This window comes from Daucus carota, chromosome 6 (assembly GCF_001625215.2).
Source record: "Daucus carota subsp. sativus chromosome 6, DH1 v3.0, whole genome shotgun sequence".
NCBI classification, from domain to species: domain Eukaryota; kingdom Viridiplantae; phylum Streptophyta; class Magnoliopsida; order Apiales; family Apiaceae; genus Daucus; species Daucus carota.
This window is the reverse complement of record NC_030386.2, coordinates 40648230-40666159: the sequence shown is the minus strand read 5'-3', so window position 1 is coordinate 40666159 and position 17930 is coordinate 40648230. Positions and strand designations below refer to the sequence as shown.

Genomic DNA, 17930 nt, shown 5'->3' with positions numbered 1-17930 from the left:
TGATGTATGTTTGTTGGTTATTTTTTTATAATATTTGTTTTGTTCATCGGACATGTTTGTTGTTGTTAATTTTTATATGATTTTACTTTATATACGGGAAAAAATTATTCATGCATTATCTGTTCAAGCAATTTTAAGTGAAGGCTGTTTATACAATATTAAAAAATAAAGATTGTTACAAGCAAGGGTAGTTATAGATCACTATCTCACGGATTTAAGTTAAATTTTTTTGTGCACAATCAATCCAAAAAAATTGGAGGAAGGTGACAATGTAAGAACATGATTACTTTTCAAAAAATCACAAATAAAATTAAGATTCTTCGTACTTTAAATTGTTAATTACGTGTATAAAACTATAAATTTGTTTTCATTTTTTCGCCATGAATTATAGTTCAATTTTGTAATATTATATATTATTATTGGTATTACATCAAGATTTTTATAATATAAATTTTTTTTTATCCTACAAATATTAATTTTGAATCATTGATATATTTTTTAAAAACAGACACAAAATTATTTTATTCTACAAATATTTATATTAAATTATTAATATAATTTTTAAAGTCCGCCACAACGGTTTCTCAACTAAGTATAACTCTAAATTGACAAGGAAAAAAAACCCCTGGTGACTAATTTACTATCCTGGAAGTCCTTCAGCTCAATTTTTGTGTCGTCCAGGAAAATTTCTGTGTCGTCCAGCTAAATATTAATTTGACAAATGATCTTAACAGCAAATATTGTTCGGTTTGGTACCATTCCGATCTTAAATAATCAGGTTTTTGTTCAGAGGGAAAAGCAGAGGATCAAGGTACGGGTAGGGTTGTTTAGACAAGCCAAAGCAACTATAAATCTCGGATTCTTAGTCTTGAATGACTATATAACCTGAATTTGGACCCTCGAGAGGTAAAGAAAGAGATTCTGAATTGAGAGAGAGGCCTGGTCACATACATTGTTTTCTTTTTTAGTGATTCGTCAGTTAAGTGCTACCCCAGACAGCATATATATGTTGTTTGTACAAGAAGATTAATTCAAATCAAATAACTTGTACACGTTAAACCAGCTATTCATTTTAATATTAATTCTTTGTTTTGCTGAAAGTAATTGGAGATGTTAATACTATAATTACTATGTAACATTCAGCATATGTCTCACATTCATCTTTATTTTAACTAGGATTCTTTTGCCGGCGGACTTCTTTTTTACTTAATTATGATTGTTTAGAATCTAAACAATCATATCTAAAGTTTAGATATGATTGATATATTACTAAAGTTTAGATATAGATATGATTAATTATGATTGTTTAGAATCATATCTAAACTGTAGATATGATTGATATTCATTAATTTGTTTTTACAAAATAAGCTAAACAACATACACCATTCCAACCTTGAGTAAAGAAGCTGGAGGAACTTTGAGAACAACATCTGGCCCTCGACAGTTCCTTCTAAGAAAGTTGTACCCATAATTAATCGCCAACTTCTTGCTCAGAGATGACCCTTGTTTAGCTTTAACATGTGAGTGCCCTAGCATGAATGCAATCCCAGCTTGTTGAGCTGAAAACAAATCTTCTACCTCTTCACGCAACTGTTCATTTACGTCAGAATATTGTGTATCAGATTCAGATTTATCCTCAACAGCAAACCTTACTCTTCTTTCAGCCGCACCAACGGTTTCCAGCTCAGTTATATCTGTCACACTCTCAACTGTTGGGAACCCGATGGATACACTTAGTGGTTGCACATTCTCATCAACCTGAAAAGCTGGGGTACCAGAGAAAGCCACAGTCCCGATCACTGTCAGTCTAGATGATATATCTGAAGGAGATCGACCATCTTCATTACATGTATCAGTTCTTCTATTAACACGACACCATTCATATCTTATAAAATTAGCCAACTTATCAACAAGTTCAGATTCAAAAGAATCAACATCCTGATGAACATCTCGGTACCCATACCGAATGATGCACCTGTAGGATCGATGAGCTGCAGGACCTACGCGGCCTACAAGATAACGTTCTTCTGGAGGCACAAATGGAACAGGCACAAATTTTATACACACAAATACAAGGACACGGTGAAAGGCAGGGAGGTTAGTGACAAAGCGTGAGAAATTTGCAGGGATTCCAGAGGTCAAATCAGTAAAAACAAGGCCAATGCCAGGTACACGAGAAATACCTAGGCTTGGACCCAAAGCTAATAGCCATTCCAAGGAAACCTTATTATGTAGGTCATATTCATATTTTTTGATAGTGGCATAATGCCAAACAAACATGATCGTCACAAGGAAGAGTGCGAGGAGGATTGGCAGCCAAGCACCTTCTAGGAATTTTATTAAGGAAGCAGAAAAGTAGAGTAATTCAATGGAGCCAAAAAAGAGTATAAATAGAAGAGCTAACATTGGAGGTTTCTGCCAACACAGTATGATGACCAAAGATGTTAGGCATGTGGTCACTAGCATTACTGCCATCACTGCTAATCCTGCAACCAGTGAATACAAAGATTATAGTACCTAGAGATATAATTTCTAGGCAAAGTATCGCCTAATCAACTAACAAATAACTCAGTACGTAACAAGAAGCGAATAATAGGTTAAAAAATTATTTTTACTTTCTAGAAGGCAATTAACGAAAAAGGTTTATTATCCCAACAATAGTCTAAAGATCTTCAAAGGTTTAAATGCTATGCAACATTAGAGTAAAGACTTTTTGACAATCCAAACATTTATTGACTAGGTTATAATTTATTATAAGTTGCATATTTGGCTAATTAACTTGAAATATACCTGATGCGTTCCCCATGTGTTTTGTGTCTCTAAAGCCAATCGTTACAGCAATGCAGAGAATCATGAGCATCCAGTTGATCTCAGGGATATAGATCTGACCGTGTATCTTGTCAGAGGTGTGAACAACCTTAACTCTTGGAAAACAACCAAGTGATTGACTCTGGTTTATGATAGAAAATGTTCCACTGATGATTGCTTGACTTCCCGCAACAGAAGCAAGGATGGCTAGTATCAACACAGGCCACCTAATACTTTCTGTATTGATAAATAAATTAGAATATGATGTTCTACATTGCACGCAGCAGATTTCAACCAAATTTATAGTACCCAAGTAATCATGGTGTTAAAACTGGTGCTCGTTCAAATAACAACAGGTTAACATTGAGGGACGCAGAAAAAGAATTTACCAGCATTCACAAACATTCTACTTATCAGTTTTACCTACTTCATATCAATGTATATAATAGAGATTATTGCATACAATCAAAATTGATTAATCTTATTGCATAAATTCTATGGGCATATCAATTTTCGAGGTTGGTCAAATGGTGGTTTTTCTGTTTACATTAACACCTGTAATAATTTATTGCAAGACCCAATAGATCCGAGTCTAAAAGGAAAACGTATATCAAACTGCCTAAACAAATGCGGTCAACACTGGAAACGGGAAAGAAGGGGTATCCTTGAGCATGTATAAGAACCAATGGTCAAATCTGCATTCAAATACCTTTTAAAGAATTACAAAAGGAAACATTAAGAAATGAGAATCTGGTTTGCAGACTTTCACATTGCCACGCTCTGTAAACACCCAATCAATATTTTTATTACACTCAACATCATCCATCACAAAAACTCACAGATTGTACCTGGAACAGAGACATAATAACTGATCTGGTAGCTACTGATGTGATTCTTCGACAAGTAAGCTGCTTGGCCCATATATGCCAGTATCAATGCAGGATAAACCATCAAGGTAAAAGCAATCTGCAAAAGAATATACTTCTGACATGATTGAAAGAAACAAAAATCCCATCAGGAGGCAACAGTATTATAATATTGACACCTAGCCTGATAGCAATTAGCACACAATCATTCATCTCTTCGACAATCAAATCCAAATGATAACCAATACCAACATTCAGAATAACATTTCAAATAACTGATCAGCAATAGTTAATGCTTGAAGTACCTGAATTGCAGCATAGGAGAAGTGCCCAAGATCAGCAAACATTGCTTCTGAGCCTGCAAATAGAGGTTAAAATTTGTTTAGGCAACCCACACAGTCGCACATAACTATATTCAAGGACGGGCTCTAGGAAACTAGCCATGTATTACAGGTAATAGTATTGACAACAGACAAGCAAAGGATTCAAATTTCATTAATCAAATTTGAAGCAAGATCCTTATATAGCCACATGAAATCAAATAAAAATCTGCATCATTAAGTAAACTTGTCCACATTTATTGCTTGAAAATATGACATACATTAAGAGAGCAAGTTGAAAAATGTAATTCACATATGTGGCACACTAAGTCCTTATACTCTTCAATCTACTACATACATTTTGTAACTATCTAGTAAAACATTTATCCAAAACAACTTGTTTTTTCAGAAAACACAAATAAATTGCATCTGAAATAAAAATGTTTCTTTACAATTTGTACCTGTAATGCACAATAATATTCCACCAAGAGACATCCATCCTCCCTTTTTTGTCTTTTTCAAAAACTTAAGCATGTAGCAAGGAGAAAGTGCCTTGTAGATATGCCGGTTCCAGTGAAATATGTTGTACAAGCCCAGACCACTGAGGCATAGTAGCCAAACCAGGATAATTGGTGCAAAAAAGAAACCTACCCGATGTGTGCCATAGTGTTGTAGTGCAAAAAGGCAGACCAATATAAAACAAGTAATTGGAATAATTGCATCTGCAAATAGGAGAAAAAATATCAAACATATATATGGAACAAATAAGAGAAAGCTCATAATCCATTTCATGAATAATAAATCATGATACTGATTATTCTGACAATGAAGGCAGACAAGTTTGTGATTGTAATCATTTAAATAGATATAAAGCACTGAACTGGTATTACGAAGGTGACTTATAGTTATCTCTTAGTACAGCTGTTGGGATTAGGTTGTTCCCTACAAAGTGTACAGAGTATTAATATATATGTTCAAAGACGTGAATACGTGATATATCCATGACACCACACACAATACAGAATACTTGATATTACGAACTTATCATTTATGTTGCATTCAGAGAGCAGATTGTTGAATAAACAAGTTAGTTTTGCTAGGCGGATTTCTTGTAATTATATGGCAATATATAGTTCAAATGCAATAGCGGAAGCAAAAGCTAGAGTTTATTAAGTTAATTATTTCTTGCCAACAATGATATTAGATTTGCATAATCCAATTCTCAAGTTGCATCAGTGGACAGCCAGTCCATATATTATCTACCTACTATTAATCCAATCCACAAGATGTTGACAATTAGTGGTGCTAGCAAGCTTTCCAAAAGCTAAGCAGATAGAGAACCCGCTAACTAGTGCCACTGACAGCAATGGTGTCTTGGTATATTCTTATAATAAATGAATTATAAGACATTTCTTAGTACCGGGTGCCAAATGCTTTGGAACCCAATGATTCGATGCAAATGTACAATGTAATAAATATGTGACAATAAAATTATTTGAGACAGGTAAGCCATAAGATCAGGATGGGCAGCTTGTGAAACAAATGAATCATAATCAAGGCTGGTATATAACTAAATTCAGGAAAACTTACACTGGTGATGTTCCATTGATAACTCCAGCCCAGAAACTGCGGAGAAGACTGTAGGGAAATTGGTCGATTGTGAGGAAAAAATGACAGAAAGATAAGCAGGCACGGTTAAGGAAAACAAAGAACTTGCCTGATATGGTTGGAGTGAGAAGTCCATCCCCAATTACCATACAAGTGCCAAGTAAAACCAAGATAAGCAAAGCAGTGTGCAAGGACTTGTGCCTCTCAAGAAAAACTCTTACTCTCAAGCTACTTTTCCTCTCAGTAGGTTGCTCCATAACATAGGTTGATAATGCTTGATCAGCAAGTTGGCGGTTGGGAAGAAGGCCGACGTTGGCATGTCGGCATAATAAGGAATACAGTGCAAATGTGCCACCTGGAGTAAGTGGGATTTGATATTATGCAACAGGAAACTTAATGTTAATATGCATATCAAATTACAGCAGCACCAACTACTAGTACTATATATACTACTCACCCTCCCCATTGTCATCGGCTCTAAGGACAACAAAGACATACTTGAATAGGGGAATTAGAGTGAGAGTCCAAAAGACAAAGGAAAGGACACCAAAGATCTCTTCATTAGTGTCGGAATGATTAATATCGTCTGCAAAGGTGCTCTTGTACACATAAAGAGGGGAAATGCTGAGATCCCCGTAGACTACACCAAGACTTTGATAAGCTAATAGCAGGGTGGTCTTCCAAGAATCCTTCTGAATGTATAACCAATCAACAAAATTATATATGTTCAGAAAAGCTCAATCACATCGGATATCTCAAGTAAAAGAAAATGAAGAGAACATACCCTTGAGGACCTCCAGGATATGGCATTTTCAAGATCCATAGTCCTTCTCACATATCAAATGAGTTTCGACAAACTTAAGATCAATCTTATTGTGGAACAAGATAAACTAGATAGACCCACCAAATTTCAGTAGCAGTGGCCCACCTTAGCCAGCAGGTAAGAAAACACAGGGAAAAAAGGAAAAGCACATTAACAGTCCAGAGAGAAATTTACAGTACTAATAAAGACTATATTAAATCTAGGGGTGTGCATGGTGCGGTTTGGTGCGGTTCCGGACATTAACCGTTACCAAACCGATGAATGCGGTTCGGTTCGGTTAATCATCATTAACCGTAACCGCACCAACTAAAACGGTTTTTCGGTTGCGGTTAACCATTAGTCGGTTGCGGTTTTTTCCCGGTTTTTCCACTATTATTTGCTACTCTTGTGCATAATGATATTTTTAAAAAAATGTAAAATTTTCATGAACATGTACAATATGTTCGGTTACTATTTACTATTGTTTCTATATGAGGATATAGGAAACATTACATACTTTCATCTAAAAACCTTAATACACAATAAAAACTAAAAGATATGTATTTTGACAAGAAATTAGATGATGTCAAGTCAATAAAATTACCCAAAATTAACTAATCATGAAATTCAAATAAAAAGTTTTCAAAAAATACATAAATAAAAAAAGTAGAATAGGTTTCATAATAAAATTTGATTAGCAGATTAACAACAGAAATATTTCTGCTTTGTGGCAAATCACAATAGCCCTAATTTTCGATCAAGCGCTCCTCCAAATATTTGGGTGCCCGGTTATTTAAGTGACTAAGCAAGTATGCAAGTATGGAAGAAGAACCTCCATACAAAATTAGATGTGAAGTTTAAAAATGACTAAGGTGCTTTATTACTATTATTAATATATATATATATATATATATATATATATATTTAATAATATAAATATATATATATATATATATATATATATATTTCGGTTCGGTTAATTTCGGTGCGGTTTTAGCATAAAACCGAAAATAAAACCGCACCACTAATTTCGGTTTTTTATCTCGGTTATTTTCGGTTTTATTTGCGGTTTGGTTTTTTTCGGTGTGATTTTTCGGGTTTTTTAGGTTTTTTTTGCGGTTTCGGTTTTTCCTGCTCGCCCCTAATTAAATCCTTAAATCGGATAATGGTTAAATATCAAAAAAAAAAATTTAAGGAAATATCAAAAGTTTTCTCACTTTTGGTACACTTCTTTAAATTTTTAGGTAAGAGCCATTTTTTAAAAAACTTAGTCAAATGATCCTCTAAAAGTTAAAGTCATTTCTGTTTTCAACTTAGCATTATATTTGTTAAATAAATTAAAATTAAATTATAAATATATTAAAATTAAATTATAAATAAATTTAAAATTAGAGTTAGTATTATCATTCAAGTTAATAATTTATCAGAATATAATTTGCTTTGCTATTTTATGTAATAAAATTTAATATTATATTAAAATAGATATTATCAGATAGTTTTATTTATGATATAAATTATTTAAATACATATTTTTTATTTTAAATTTATAATTCTTTTCTTAATCATAAATAATTTTTTTGAATTTATGTTACTGTCCGTATGCTCCATTCCCACGTTTGTTCGTAAAAGTTTGGCCGGCAGAAGCACATGCTTCTAAATTCTGTTTCGTGCAGAACATGACAGATTGCCCTACCTTCTCCCGTTCTGTATACTGTTGTCCAACATAGCCACGCACGGGCCATCCTTTCGTACCATACAATGCGGGGATCGATATGACCTAACTTATTTTTTTTTTAGGCTGAACTGCTGAAGACTAAAATCAAAATTAGGATTACAAGGCCACTTCTCCGTCCTTCCACCTTTATCACCTTTATCTTTTCCGCTGACATTTTCTCTTCTATTTATCAGTTTTAATAATAAAATTAAGTTTTTGAATTTTTTTGGATATTTGTGTTCGTGCTCACGCCAATTCCACATCAGGTTCCTTTATAATCTTTATCACGAAAATTTTGAACTCCTTTATATTTAGTCATTATTATCTCACAGCGGCTTTTTTTTAAAAAAATTTCTATAAAAAATTTCATTCCACTAATCTCTCATTTACACAAACTAAATCTTTGTCAAACATTAAACGCGGTGAGCACAACAATAAAATTTGTGAACTTTTAAATATAGTCAAATGACTATAACTTTTTATACATAAACCATCATCACATGCACTTGAAGCATGTGACATTATTTTGGTGCAGTTATTCCTGATTTAAATTTGTAAATACATGATTTAGTGTTTATAATTTTAAATTTTACAGTTCTTAATTATTATAGATATTCTAATCTCATATTATCTAGTCGAAGAATCTTCAAATTAGAATTAGTTTAAATAGTAATAGTGAAGATTCTCACATAGTTCAAAGTATCTTTTGTAGTGTTTGTCAAATTTTGAGTAATATTTGAAGAGTTTCCTGTTATTTATTGTCAGAGATATAAATAATTGGTAAAAAAGGACGGGACTTATGAGGTCCAAATCAAGTTTTGTATATTATCAGATAACGTGTGTTAGATCCACGCAGAGTTCATGTTGGATTACTCGATAGAGTACCATTAACATCTATGGTGAGATTGTATAAAACCGTATAGAACATCTTATTGACTCTGATATATATCATGGAATCTTCAAAAGTTATTACAAGTCAATGACAATACACTTTATCAATCACTAAGAACACTGAGAAGAAATATATAAAATCGAACCATAATCTATTGGATGAACAGACTGAGGACCTTGACAAAAACTAACTATTTAAGTAGTGTCTTAATTTAGAAATGTAATATTAAGTTCTTTGAATCTCTCAGTTTTCCTCCATTTTCAAATGAGATTTGTAAAAAAAAAAAAAAAAAAAAATTGTAATCCAATTTACAATGTGCCTGTTTGTTTCGGAGAAGCAGAATCTGCTTCCAGCTTATATTTTTTTTACTCATTTGTGTAAATAAGTAGAAGTATTTTTATTAAGCCGAGAATACTAACTTGCTTTTATTTTTTTTCCAAAAACTTTATTAACTTATTCAGTTCTTATTTTTTTTAGTTTAAGGATGAAGCCCGACACTTATTCCGGTAGAAATTAACCTCATCCTAAAGTTTCGAGATTTTTGTTGTCTGCATCATTTTGGATACGGTTAAAAGAAGTTAACTCCTTTTTCGTCGCCGGCTCACTTTCCCCCCACCGCCTTCTCTTTTTCCTTTTCGCTGTTCTTTGTTTTCTTCTTATCAGACTCACCTCTTTCAATCTCTCCGTGTTTCTCGCCTGCTGTCCCTCTTTTCTTTGCTTCCCGACAACATCACGCCCCTGCCCTCCTTTTGCGCCGCTGTCCATTCCTTTTTCCGCCGTTCACCGCCGAGTTTTCTTTCCGGCCGCCTCACTCCTCCGTGTCTTCTCCTGCTCGAAACCAATCCCTATCCTTCAATTCTCCGGCCGATTAACTCCATTTTCTGGCCAGCAGTCCACCCCACCTCTGATTGTTCCGATTTAGGTACATCATATACCGTCTCCTCTTTCAGTTATGTATGTATATATATACTTGTGTTGTAAATTAATTTGAACTCGTAAGGATTAATTTAGTTAATTCGGTGAAAAAGTAAATTGGGTAATGGCATAACATATGTCCCGGAGTCTACACCCTGATTGAATACTAAACCAAACTAATTTTTAAAATTTGACCCAACAAAAAGTAACATATTAAATTTGGATTTGGTTGGTTTTGAAATTATCTTTTTTATCCAAAATATGGACCAAATATATGATATTAATATTTCAAAGAAACAGAGGCGGTGGGAAATTTTCTTGCGATTGAGCGAAGAAAGAGGAAGAGCTGCAACTAGGGTTCTTGCAGCGGGTTTTCAATCTCCCAAATAGAATCCGATTTTCTTCTTCCATGAAACTTAGACTGCTGCTGGTCTGTCTTTTCAGCACAGTTTTGGACTCATTGATTCGAGTTCTGTGCTTAATCTTTCTGTGATAATCATATTGACTGACTGGTCTGGAGTATACTCCAGGGCCAGGCAAAATGAAGAGTTGGGATAACAAAGGGCAAGTTATTTCCTAGTGTTCATGGTCTCTTATCTGTTAATAACCAAGTGGTCATGCTACAAGGCTACAAGTCTAGTTGAGGAATTTGGTTACAATTATAAGTTAGTTTGGACATACTGTTATCCTAATCAGTTGTCAACACAAACATAGTTTACTTTTTGTTTTTTCCTGTTGCCCAATTAATTAAAGTCTGATAATCATGGACAAGAGTATATAGTTTATATTTATTGAGCAATTGAAGTTGCAGATATTAACAACAATTTACTGGTGCAGACAACATAGAATATAAAGAATTAGATAGATGTCAAAGACGATTGTACAACCTGTAGGGCAGAAAAGGCTGACCAACGTAGCTGTGGTGCGTCTCAAGAAACACGGTTGTCGCTTTGAAATTGCTTGTTACAAGAACAAAGTCCTCTCCTGGCGCTCCGGCATGTATGTACTCCTTTCTTTTCATGCTTTTCTATTTTTGTTTTTATCAATAATTATGCTATACTTGTTAATTGTTGATTCATTAATTGATTTCAACCGGATGTTTGTATGTTTTAAATACACTGTTGGTATTCATGTTAATACTGCCAAGTGTAATCTGTGATGCATATATACCTGATGTTGGCTTTCATATCATCTGTAATTATTAGCCCATTTTTTTTACATAAGCTTATATGTTATTTAACTTGGTACTCAAACTAGGCCGGAGTCACAGAAGATGCTCTTATAGTGTTATATACTAATCTTTAATTAATTTTCTTATGGATTATTCTTTTTTTCGAAAATTAATCGCTGCAACCTTATTCTAAAGCTCTGTATGAGGATTTAGATGTTGATTGCAGTGCATGTGCATACTTTTACATTTTTGGGGAACCTTTACTTTGATAAATCACTAGGTAATAGGTATACAATTTTTTTTATCACATACATGTGTGTTAATCCTTTTCTGTCAATCTATGCTAATCCTTTTACCAGTAAATTTGTCTTTGTTTTTCCATGTTGTAGACTATTATGAAAATATATCTTGTCTTTCATATATTTCCAATATGTAAACTAACTTCCCCTATCTACTTATCTCTATACTGTTTAAGCCTGTAGAAAGGCTCTTCATCATGCTATGTACTTATAAAATTCTGATGTTTTTTTATATAGAGAGAAAGATTTGGATGAAGTCTTGCAATCACATACCGTGTATTCTAATGTATCAAAAGGAGTTCTTGCCAAATCCAGGGATTTAAAAATAGCTTTCGGGCAGGACGAATATGATGATGATGAAAAGATTGATCATGAAAAAATTTGTCTAGAGGTTTGTAATACCCCATGTCTAGACATTTTGATGTCTCTCAGTCATCATCTGTAGGCCTAAAATGAGCAAAATAGTTTTTTTCTCTGACAGATTTTGGAAAAGGGAGAGCTACAAGTTGCTGGAAAGGAACGGGAATCGCAGTTATCAAGTCAGTTTAGGGATATTGCAACTATTGTCATGCAGAAGACCATAAACCCTGAAACTCATCGCCCGTATACGATTAGCATGATTGAACGTTTAATGCATGAAATACATTTTGCAGTTGATCCGCACAACAGCTCGAAGAAACAGGTGTGTCAGTTGTTCCTGCTTATATATGAGAAACTACCAGCTATAATGATAAACATTGCCCTGAATTTATAAAACAAATCGACACCATTTATAATTTTTTAGCCATTCTGAAGTTGAATCTTGTTTTCATTTTATTGTAAATTATTTGTCTTGCAAAACCAGAACAAGTTCTATTTTATAGTATGTTCATCCTGATTTAGTATATCACTGGTTAATTTAAACTCTATGTAGTCTATGTCTTGTAATTAAATTGTTTCTGTGGTGCCTTTGTTTGTTTTGCGGGGTGACAGAGTTTGGCTCTTAAATCCTAATGTATTCTCTCTGCAGGCCCTTGAAGTCATTCGCGAGCTTCAGAAACACTTCCCCATAAAACGATCTCCTATGAGATTACGACTGACTGTGCCTGGACAGGCCTTTTCTTCTGTTTCCGAGAAATTAAATGAATGGAAATCCAGCGTTGTTTCGAAAGAAGAATCTGGAAATAAGCTATCTGTTGTAAGATTTCTATTTTTTATTTTTTGAGTTCTAGGAATTTATTTTTTTTTGGCTAAATAAGGTCTATGAAATTGTTACAGTTGGACTGCGAAGCTTTATTCGTCCAAATTGTTTCACTAATGCCTAAGTGCATTTATGTTACCCTCATTGCCCTTGATCTTCTTATCAGTAGTGTGAATATTGCCTAGGGGTGATAATTTATTATGCTGATACAGAGCACAATCTAACTGTTTGAGAGTAATACCAGAGCTGGTAGAGTAGATAATCCGTAACTTGAGACTGTGGTAACAATTAAAATATCCTTTGAAGTGTAAAATACCAACACAAGAAGAAGAAAAGAAAACAGCATAGCAATATAAAGGAAAGTTTGACTTATATACCTAGGCTTTGAGCTGGCCTTAATGAGATTCCACTATCATTTATCTGTGCCTTGGGTTTCCCATCTTTCACTTCCCCTTGCATGTGTTGGTAATTCTTCAGGGCTTAATTATTTGAACTTTTAATAGCTGTGAGCCTGTGATTCACTATGCTCCTGGGTTATGTTTACTCAAAATATTTGTTCTTGCAGCGGAAGGCAGCTTATGTGTAATTTATGAATCATAGCTAATTAGTTGTTTAGCTGTGCGAACTAACCTGTGCTTCCACCTGAAGGTATTTAAGAATTATTCTTGTGTTGTTGTGTTTGGTTGGGGATGATGGTATGTAATGATTAAAATTGAATGGAATGTGTTGTTGTGTTTGGTTGGGGATGATGGTATGTAATGATTAAAATTGAATGGAAGCAGTAAAAGGTAGGATGGAAGATTTGAAAAAAACAATCGAGCGAGTGTAAATTTTTGATGTTGAGATTTGTGAAGAAACTAGGCATGTAGGAAGGAGTGGAGTTTTCTTTCTCAAATTGAGGGTTTAAGCTCTAGTGTAGGAGGCTAGGAAAGGAATGGAGGAAAATATAAAGATTTTGAGGTTTTTTTACTAGTAAGTTGATTTTTTATTTATTTTTTTGCTAAAGAGAATTTTAAACATTTACTCAAGATATATATCAAATTTCATTCCATTCCCTCCAGTCCGATTTGTGACGCCCCAGAAATCTGGGGGCCTGGATCCTGACGTCACCACACAAAATCTTTTAAAACACTTTTGAAAAACTGTATTTCTGAAAACCAAATAATTTAAAACCTGAAAGCATTAATAAAAGATTTAAAAGAGAACATTTAACCCCCTAAAACAACAGGATCGCATCCAGGTTACAGTATTGAAATTAGATACAACTACTACCATTATCGGATCAACTTCGATAAGAAGAATCACTGTTAATCTACTACAACTATAGTCTACAACTGAATCTCAATTACACAATTCCATCTAAGACCAACCTTGAACATTTCCCTGAATATCTCTCTTGACTATGTGAGGAATTTAAAACCTGAAAGCATTAATAAAAGATTTAAAAGAGAACATTTTAACCCTCTAAAACAACAGGATCGCATCCAGGTTACAGTATTGAAATTAGAATCAACTACTACCATTATCGGATCAACTTCGATAAGAAGAATCACTGTTAATCTACTACAACTATAGTTTACAACTGAATCTCAATTACACAATTCCATCTAAGACCAACCTTGAACATTTCCCTGAATATCTCTCTTGACTATTGGATACTTAACAGCTCATACTCTTCACCTAGCATTAGCCTTAATATCCTTTTCCGAAATTTTTCCCTGTAAAGTTAATACATAAAAAAGGATGAGCTTATAAAGCTCAGCAAGCATATACGTACATTTCAACTGAGTTTTATTCACAAAACTTGGTGAACCAAATCAATATTTCATCAGAGTCATCAAAACAGTTTCACACATCAAGATGAGTATGAGTATTCAGACACGTTCACAAGTTCACACGTTCTACTGTTGGGGATCCCGGCCAGCTAAACAATTGGTTTAGCTTTCCTTCCCGAAGGAAGTATCATACTTTACTTCACAAAGGAAGCATCACACATAGAACAAATGTAAGAGTACTCATTTCTCATCAGAAAGTCATCAATAAAATGTTCACCGAAACATCATAAAATATCACAGCGAAGGGTACTGTATACGTTCTCGAGTCCTACAACTTCATTCCCTCGAATGTTCACACATTTATTAATTATAAGTCAAACCTATATTAATTCTAAAATCACAGCTAACCTAATAACTGAGCTAACAAAACTATAAAAATAAATCATTAATTAGGAATAAATAAGTAGACGTACCAAATTTAGCAGCGGCGCTTCCTAATTTTAATAAGCTAGCATGTGTTGTGTATATATAAGGAAAGGAGTGACCCTCCTTTTACTCCTTCTCGATGTGGTACGAAGAAATTGGTTTAAGAAAATAACATTTGAACGGCGACAGGGGCGGCGCCTATGTGCTGGCGACAGGGGTGGCGCTTGGCTTACATAGTTTGTTGAATAATTAGATCACTGGTTATATTCACAAGAATATACCATTATGTTCTCGATGTGGTAGATCACTGGTTATATTCATAAGAATATACCATTATGTTCTCGATGTGGTACAAAGATGGTTCAAAGAAAATAGAATTGCACTGGCGACAGGGTGGCGCCAAGACACGGGGAGCGACGGGGGTGGCGCCAACCTGGCTTATATTTACAAACTCATAAACCAAGTCATTCCTTATATTCATAACATTATAACGTATTGTAATCGATGTGGTACAAAAATAGGGCAAGGCGCTCCAAGGGCGCTATCAAGGCGCTCCAGGGCGCTGCCGGCTTACGGGCGCTGTCAAGGCGCTCCAGGGCGCTGCTGGCTTACGGGCGCTGTCAAGGCGCTCCTAGGGCGCTAGCAAGGCGCTCCAGGGTGCATGGCCAAAATCAACAAGTTTTTGTTAAACCTTGCCTCGACTCTTGCTATATATTCTTATTCTTGCTCTTTTCTTTTATCAATGTCAGTTGGGAGTTTTCTATTCAATATAGAAGTTGTACTACACCACATTAAAATACACATTATGTATTATTCAAATAAAATAGATTCGGGGTATTACACGATTCATCCCAACCAAACACCACATTGGAGTCTTGTCGGGATATGTGTGTCTTAGCATATTATTGTGATGATAGTAGAGTTGTAAGGGTATAAAGGTCATTTCAGGAGGATTAGTTACATATATGTACTAGTAGTATAAATACCAGTAGCATAATAGCATTGTACATTGCAGTTAACGCAATTATGATATGAAAGCAGATGTATTTCCACCAGCCTTCTCTTTCTCTTTCTCTATCTCTAACTGATTCTGTTACTTTCTCTCTCCAGGTTTTTTATCTCTCATCTTATTAATTCTGTCTATCTCTGCCTCTATATCTCTCGTTTCTCTCTGAATTATCTCGCATTTCTCTCTGAATTCTCTTTAAACTCTGTCCTGTTAATTTTACTTCATTTGTTATTCCTGCATTTTATCAATTGAAAATGCCAAAAATAATCGCAAATAGCCCAGGAATTCATCAATTCCTGACCAGATCATTAAGTGTTTACATTTTGGACTTGACCTGTTTTTTTTTTTATAAAAAAAGACTATGTATTTTGTAATCTTTAATATTAAGGTATGTGATGCATCATGTTCTATCTGGTTTTGGGAAATATTAGAAATCCCAACATAGATACCAGGGTCATGGTCATTATATTATCGTTGAAGGGAACATACTTTCTTGTAAGAATTATCTCTTTTGCAGCTTCAGATATTATTTTCCCCAAGGTTCATGGTATGATGTACTCAGCATTTCCAGCTAGTTTAAAGTGCTGTCAGGGTGTAGGGCTTCTTCCTAGAGCTACTCTGTGATATTAGATCTAGTACTATTTTTATAATTATATTATCCAATGGCTGTGCAGATCTGTGAGATGGAGCCAGGCTTTTTCCGAGATTGTGATGCCATGGTAAGGAATTTTCAGGGTAGGTTGGAAATACTCGCTATCTCTGTGCATGCAGAAGGAGACACAAATGTTGATCACTATGATGATCAGGAGGAACCTTCATCAAACTTACCCAAGGCATCAACTGGTTATGACGTCCAGCTGAGTGAAAAGTTGAACAAACAAACAATCTCTGAGAAAAAAGCAGATGCTATTGGAGATGTAAAGCAGCAGAGCAAATGCAGTACATGCAATGCATATGTAGGTGATTCAAAGCAATACAGGGAGCACTTTAAGAGTGAATGGCACAAACACAACTTGAAGCGAAAGACTAAGCAACTACCTCCAGTCAGTGCTGAAGAATGCGTAGGCGACATGGAGATTAGCGACTCAAGGGCAGATTTAAAGGATTATTCTTTTTGAGGTTGGCTTGTATTGATATTTGTGTTTTGTCTTTAGACTTCATGAGGATTGACAAAATTTAAGCTGTAAATGACTACAATTGCAACTTGCAAGCATAGACGCTGGGACTTTGTATTAAGCTTATTAAGTATTAGATTGCTTGTTATTCACTTGTGTTTGTGTTTTAAGCGAAATGAAATTTGAATTATATTATGAATAAAATTATTTAAAAATTTCATTTTCTTTCCGTTCCATTCATTCATCTTATATTAATATATTAATTTTATATTGATAAAGAACCCTTCTTGTTAGATTTTATCATTAGAGGGGTGTATTCGATTGAGATTTTAAAGATTTTTTTCATTAATAAAATTCGAGAGTATTCAATTGGGCTGATTTAAAATGTTTGGATATCAATTGAGATTTCAAATTATGCTATGAAATTTAGTGGTATTCAATCACGATTTTAAATTATGCTTAAAAATCTGATGATATTCAATTGAGATTGTTTAAAATTCATTAAAATCTGATGGTATGTTTAAAGTCTGAGGATTGTTTAAAATTTAAAAATCTGATGATATTTAAAAGTTGATGAATTTCTTTGAATTTCACTAAATTATGGATTTTGTAAGATTGTTTAGTATATTATAAGTTTTTAGAAATCTAATCAAAATAGATTTTGAAACATTATGTCTAATTTCTAAAGAATCAATTTTATAACATTTTATTAAGAATTCGTACAAAATCAAAATCACATACAATTCAATAATATTCATAGACTAAAATTAATCCATTAAAATCCCAATTGAATACAACTCTTCACTATAATAATTTTACAGTTATTCAGTTTTCATTAAAATTTCTCGAGATATATTTATTTCATTCCATCCTCTTTAACCAAATATAACATTTAGGGATATATCTTAGAATATTAAAAGGAGTATCGCTCATAAACTGAAATATGGGCCATTATAGATTTTGATAAGCTGAAAACCTTTTCAAAATATTGAAGATATTTTTTTCGAAAAGTAATAAATTTGAAAGATTA

General features: G+C 33.9%; 2 protein-coding genes across 3 annotated transcripts; one reads left to right on the top strand and one right to left on the bottom strand.

Moving 5' to 3' along the window:
• Nucleotides 1-1296: 1296 nt before the first annotated feature.
• Nucleotides 1297-6558, bottom strand: LOC108224640 (potassium transporter 2). The gene is made up of 9 exons (XM_017399321.2): nt 6387-6558; nt 6060-6294; nt 5712-5957; nt 5585-5632; nt 4456-4716; nt 3980-4032; nt 3657-3774; nt 2791-3045; nt 1297-2486 (listed from the first exon to the last, which is right to left on the bottom strand). The coding sequence occupies exons 1-9, from the start codon at nt 6423-6425 to the stop codon at nt 1369-1371; spliced, it is 2373 nt and encodes a 790-aa protein (XP_017254810.1). The 5' UTR covers nt 6426-6558; the 3' UTR covers nt 1297-1368.
• Nucleotides 6559-9542: 2984 nt separating this feature from the next.
• On the top strand, nt 9543-17052 carry LOC108228074 (uncharacterized). Of its 2 annotated transcripts, none has more exons than XM_017403549.2 (6): nt 9543-9932; nt 10763-10924; nt 11633-11786; nt 11877-12077; nt 12405-12572; nt 16460-17052. In XM_017403549.2, exons 2-6 carry the CDS (start codon nt 10791-10793, stop codon nt 16901-16903), a joined length of 1101 nt encoding a protein of 366 aa, XP_017259038.1. In that variant the 5' UTR covers nt 9543-9932; nt 10763-10790; the 3' UTR covers nt 16904-17052. The 2 variants fall into 2 exon arrangements, with proteins under 2 accessions (XP_017259038.1, XP_017259039.1); XM_017403550.2 differs by lacking the exon at nt 9543-9932 and adding an exon at nt 9975-10489.
• The last annotated feature ends 878 nt before the right edge of the window (nt 17053-17930 follow it).

Coding starts and splice junctions, on each gene's coding strand:
- LOC108224640 (XM_017399321.2), bottom strand. CDS start 6,425: ATGGATCTTGAAAATGCCATATCCTGGAGGTCCTCAAGG. Junction 4,033..4,455: donor AATATTATTGTGCATTACAG/GTACAAATTGTA, acceptor CTCTATTTGCAG/GCTCAGAAGCAATGTTTGCT. Junction 3,775..3,979: donor TCTCCTATGCTGCAATTCAG/GTACTTCAAGCA, acceptor ATTCTTTTGCAG/ATTGCTTTTACCTTGATGGT.
- LOC108228074 (XM_017403549.2), top strand. CDS start 10,791: ATGTCAAAGACGATTGTACAACCTGTAGGGCAGAAAAGGCTGACCAAC. Junction 10,925..11,632: donor CTCTCCTGGCGCTCCGGCAT/GTATGTACTCCT, acceptor TTTTTTATATAG/AGAGAAAGATTTGGATGAAG. Junction 11,787..11,876: donor ATGAAAAAATTTGTCTAGAG/GTTTGTAATACC, acceptor TTTCTCTGACAG/ATTTTGGAAAAGGGAGAGCT.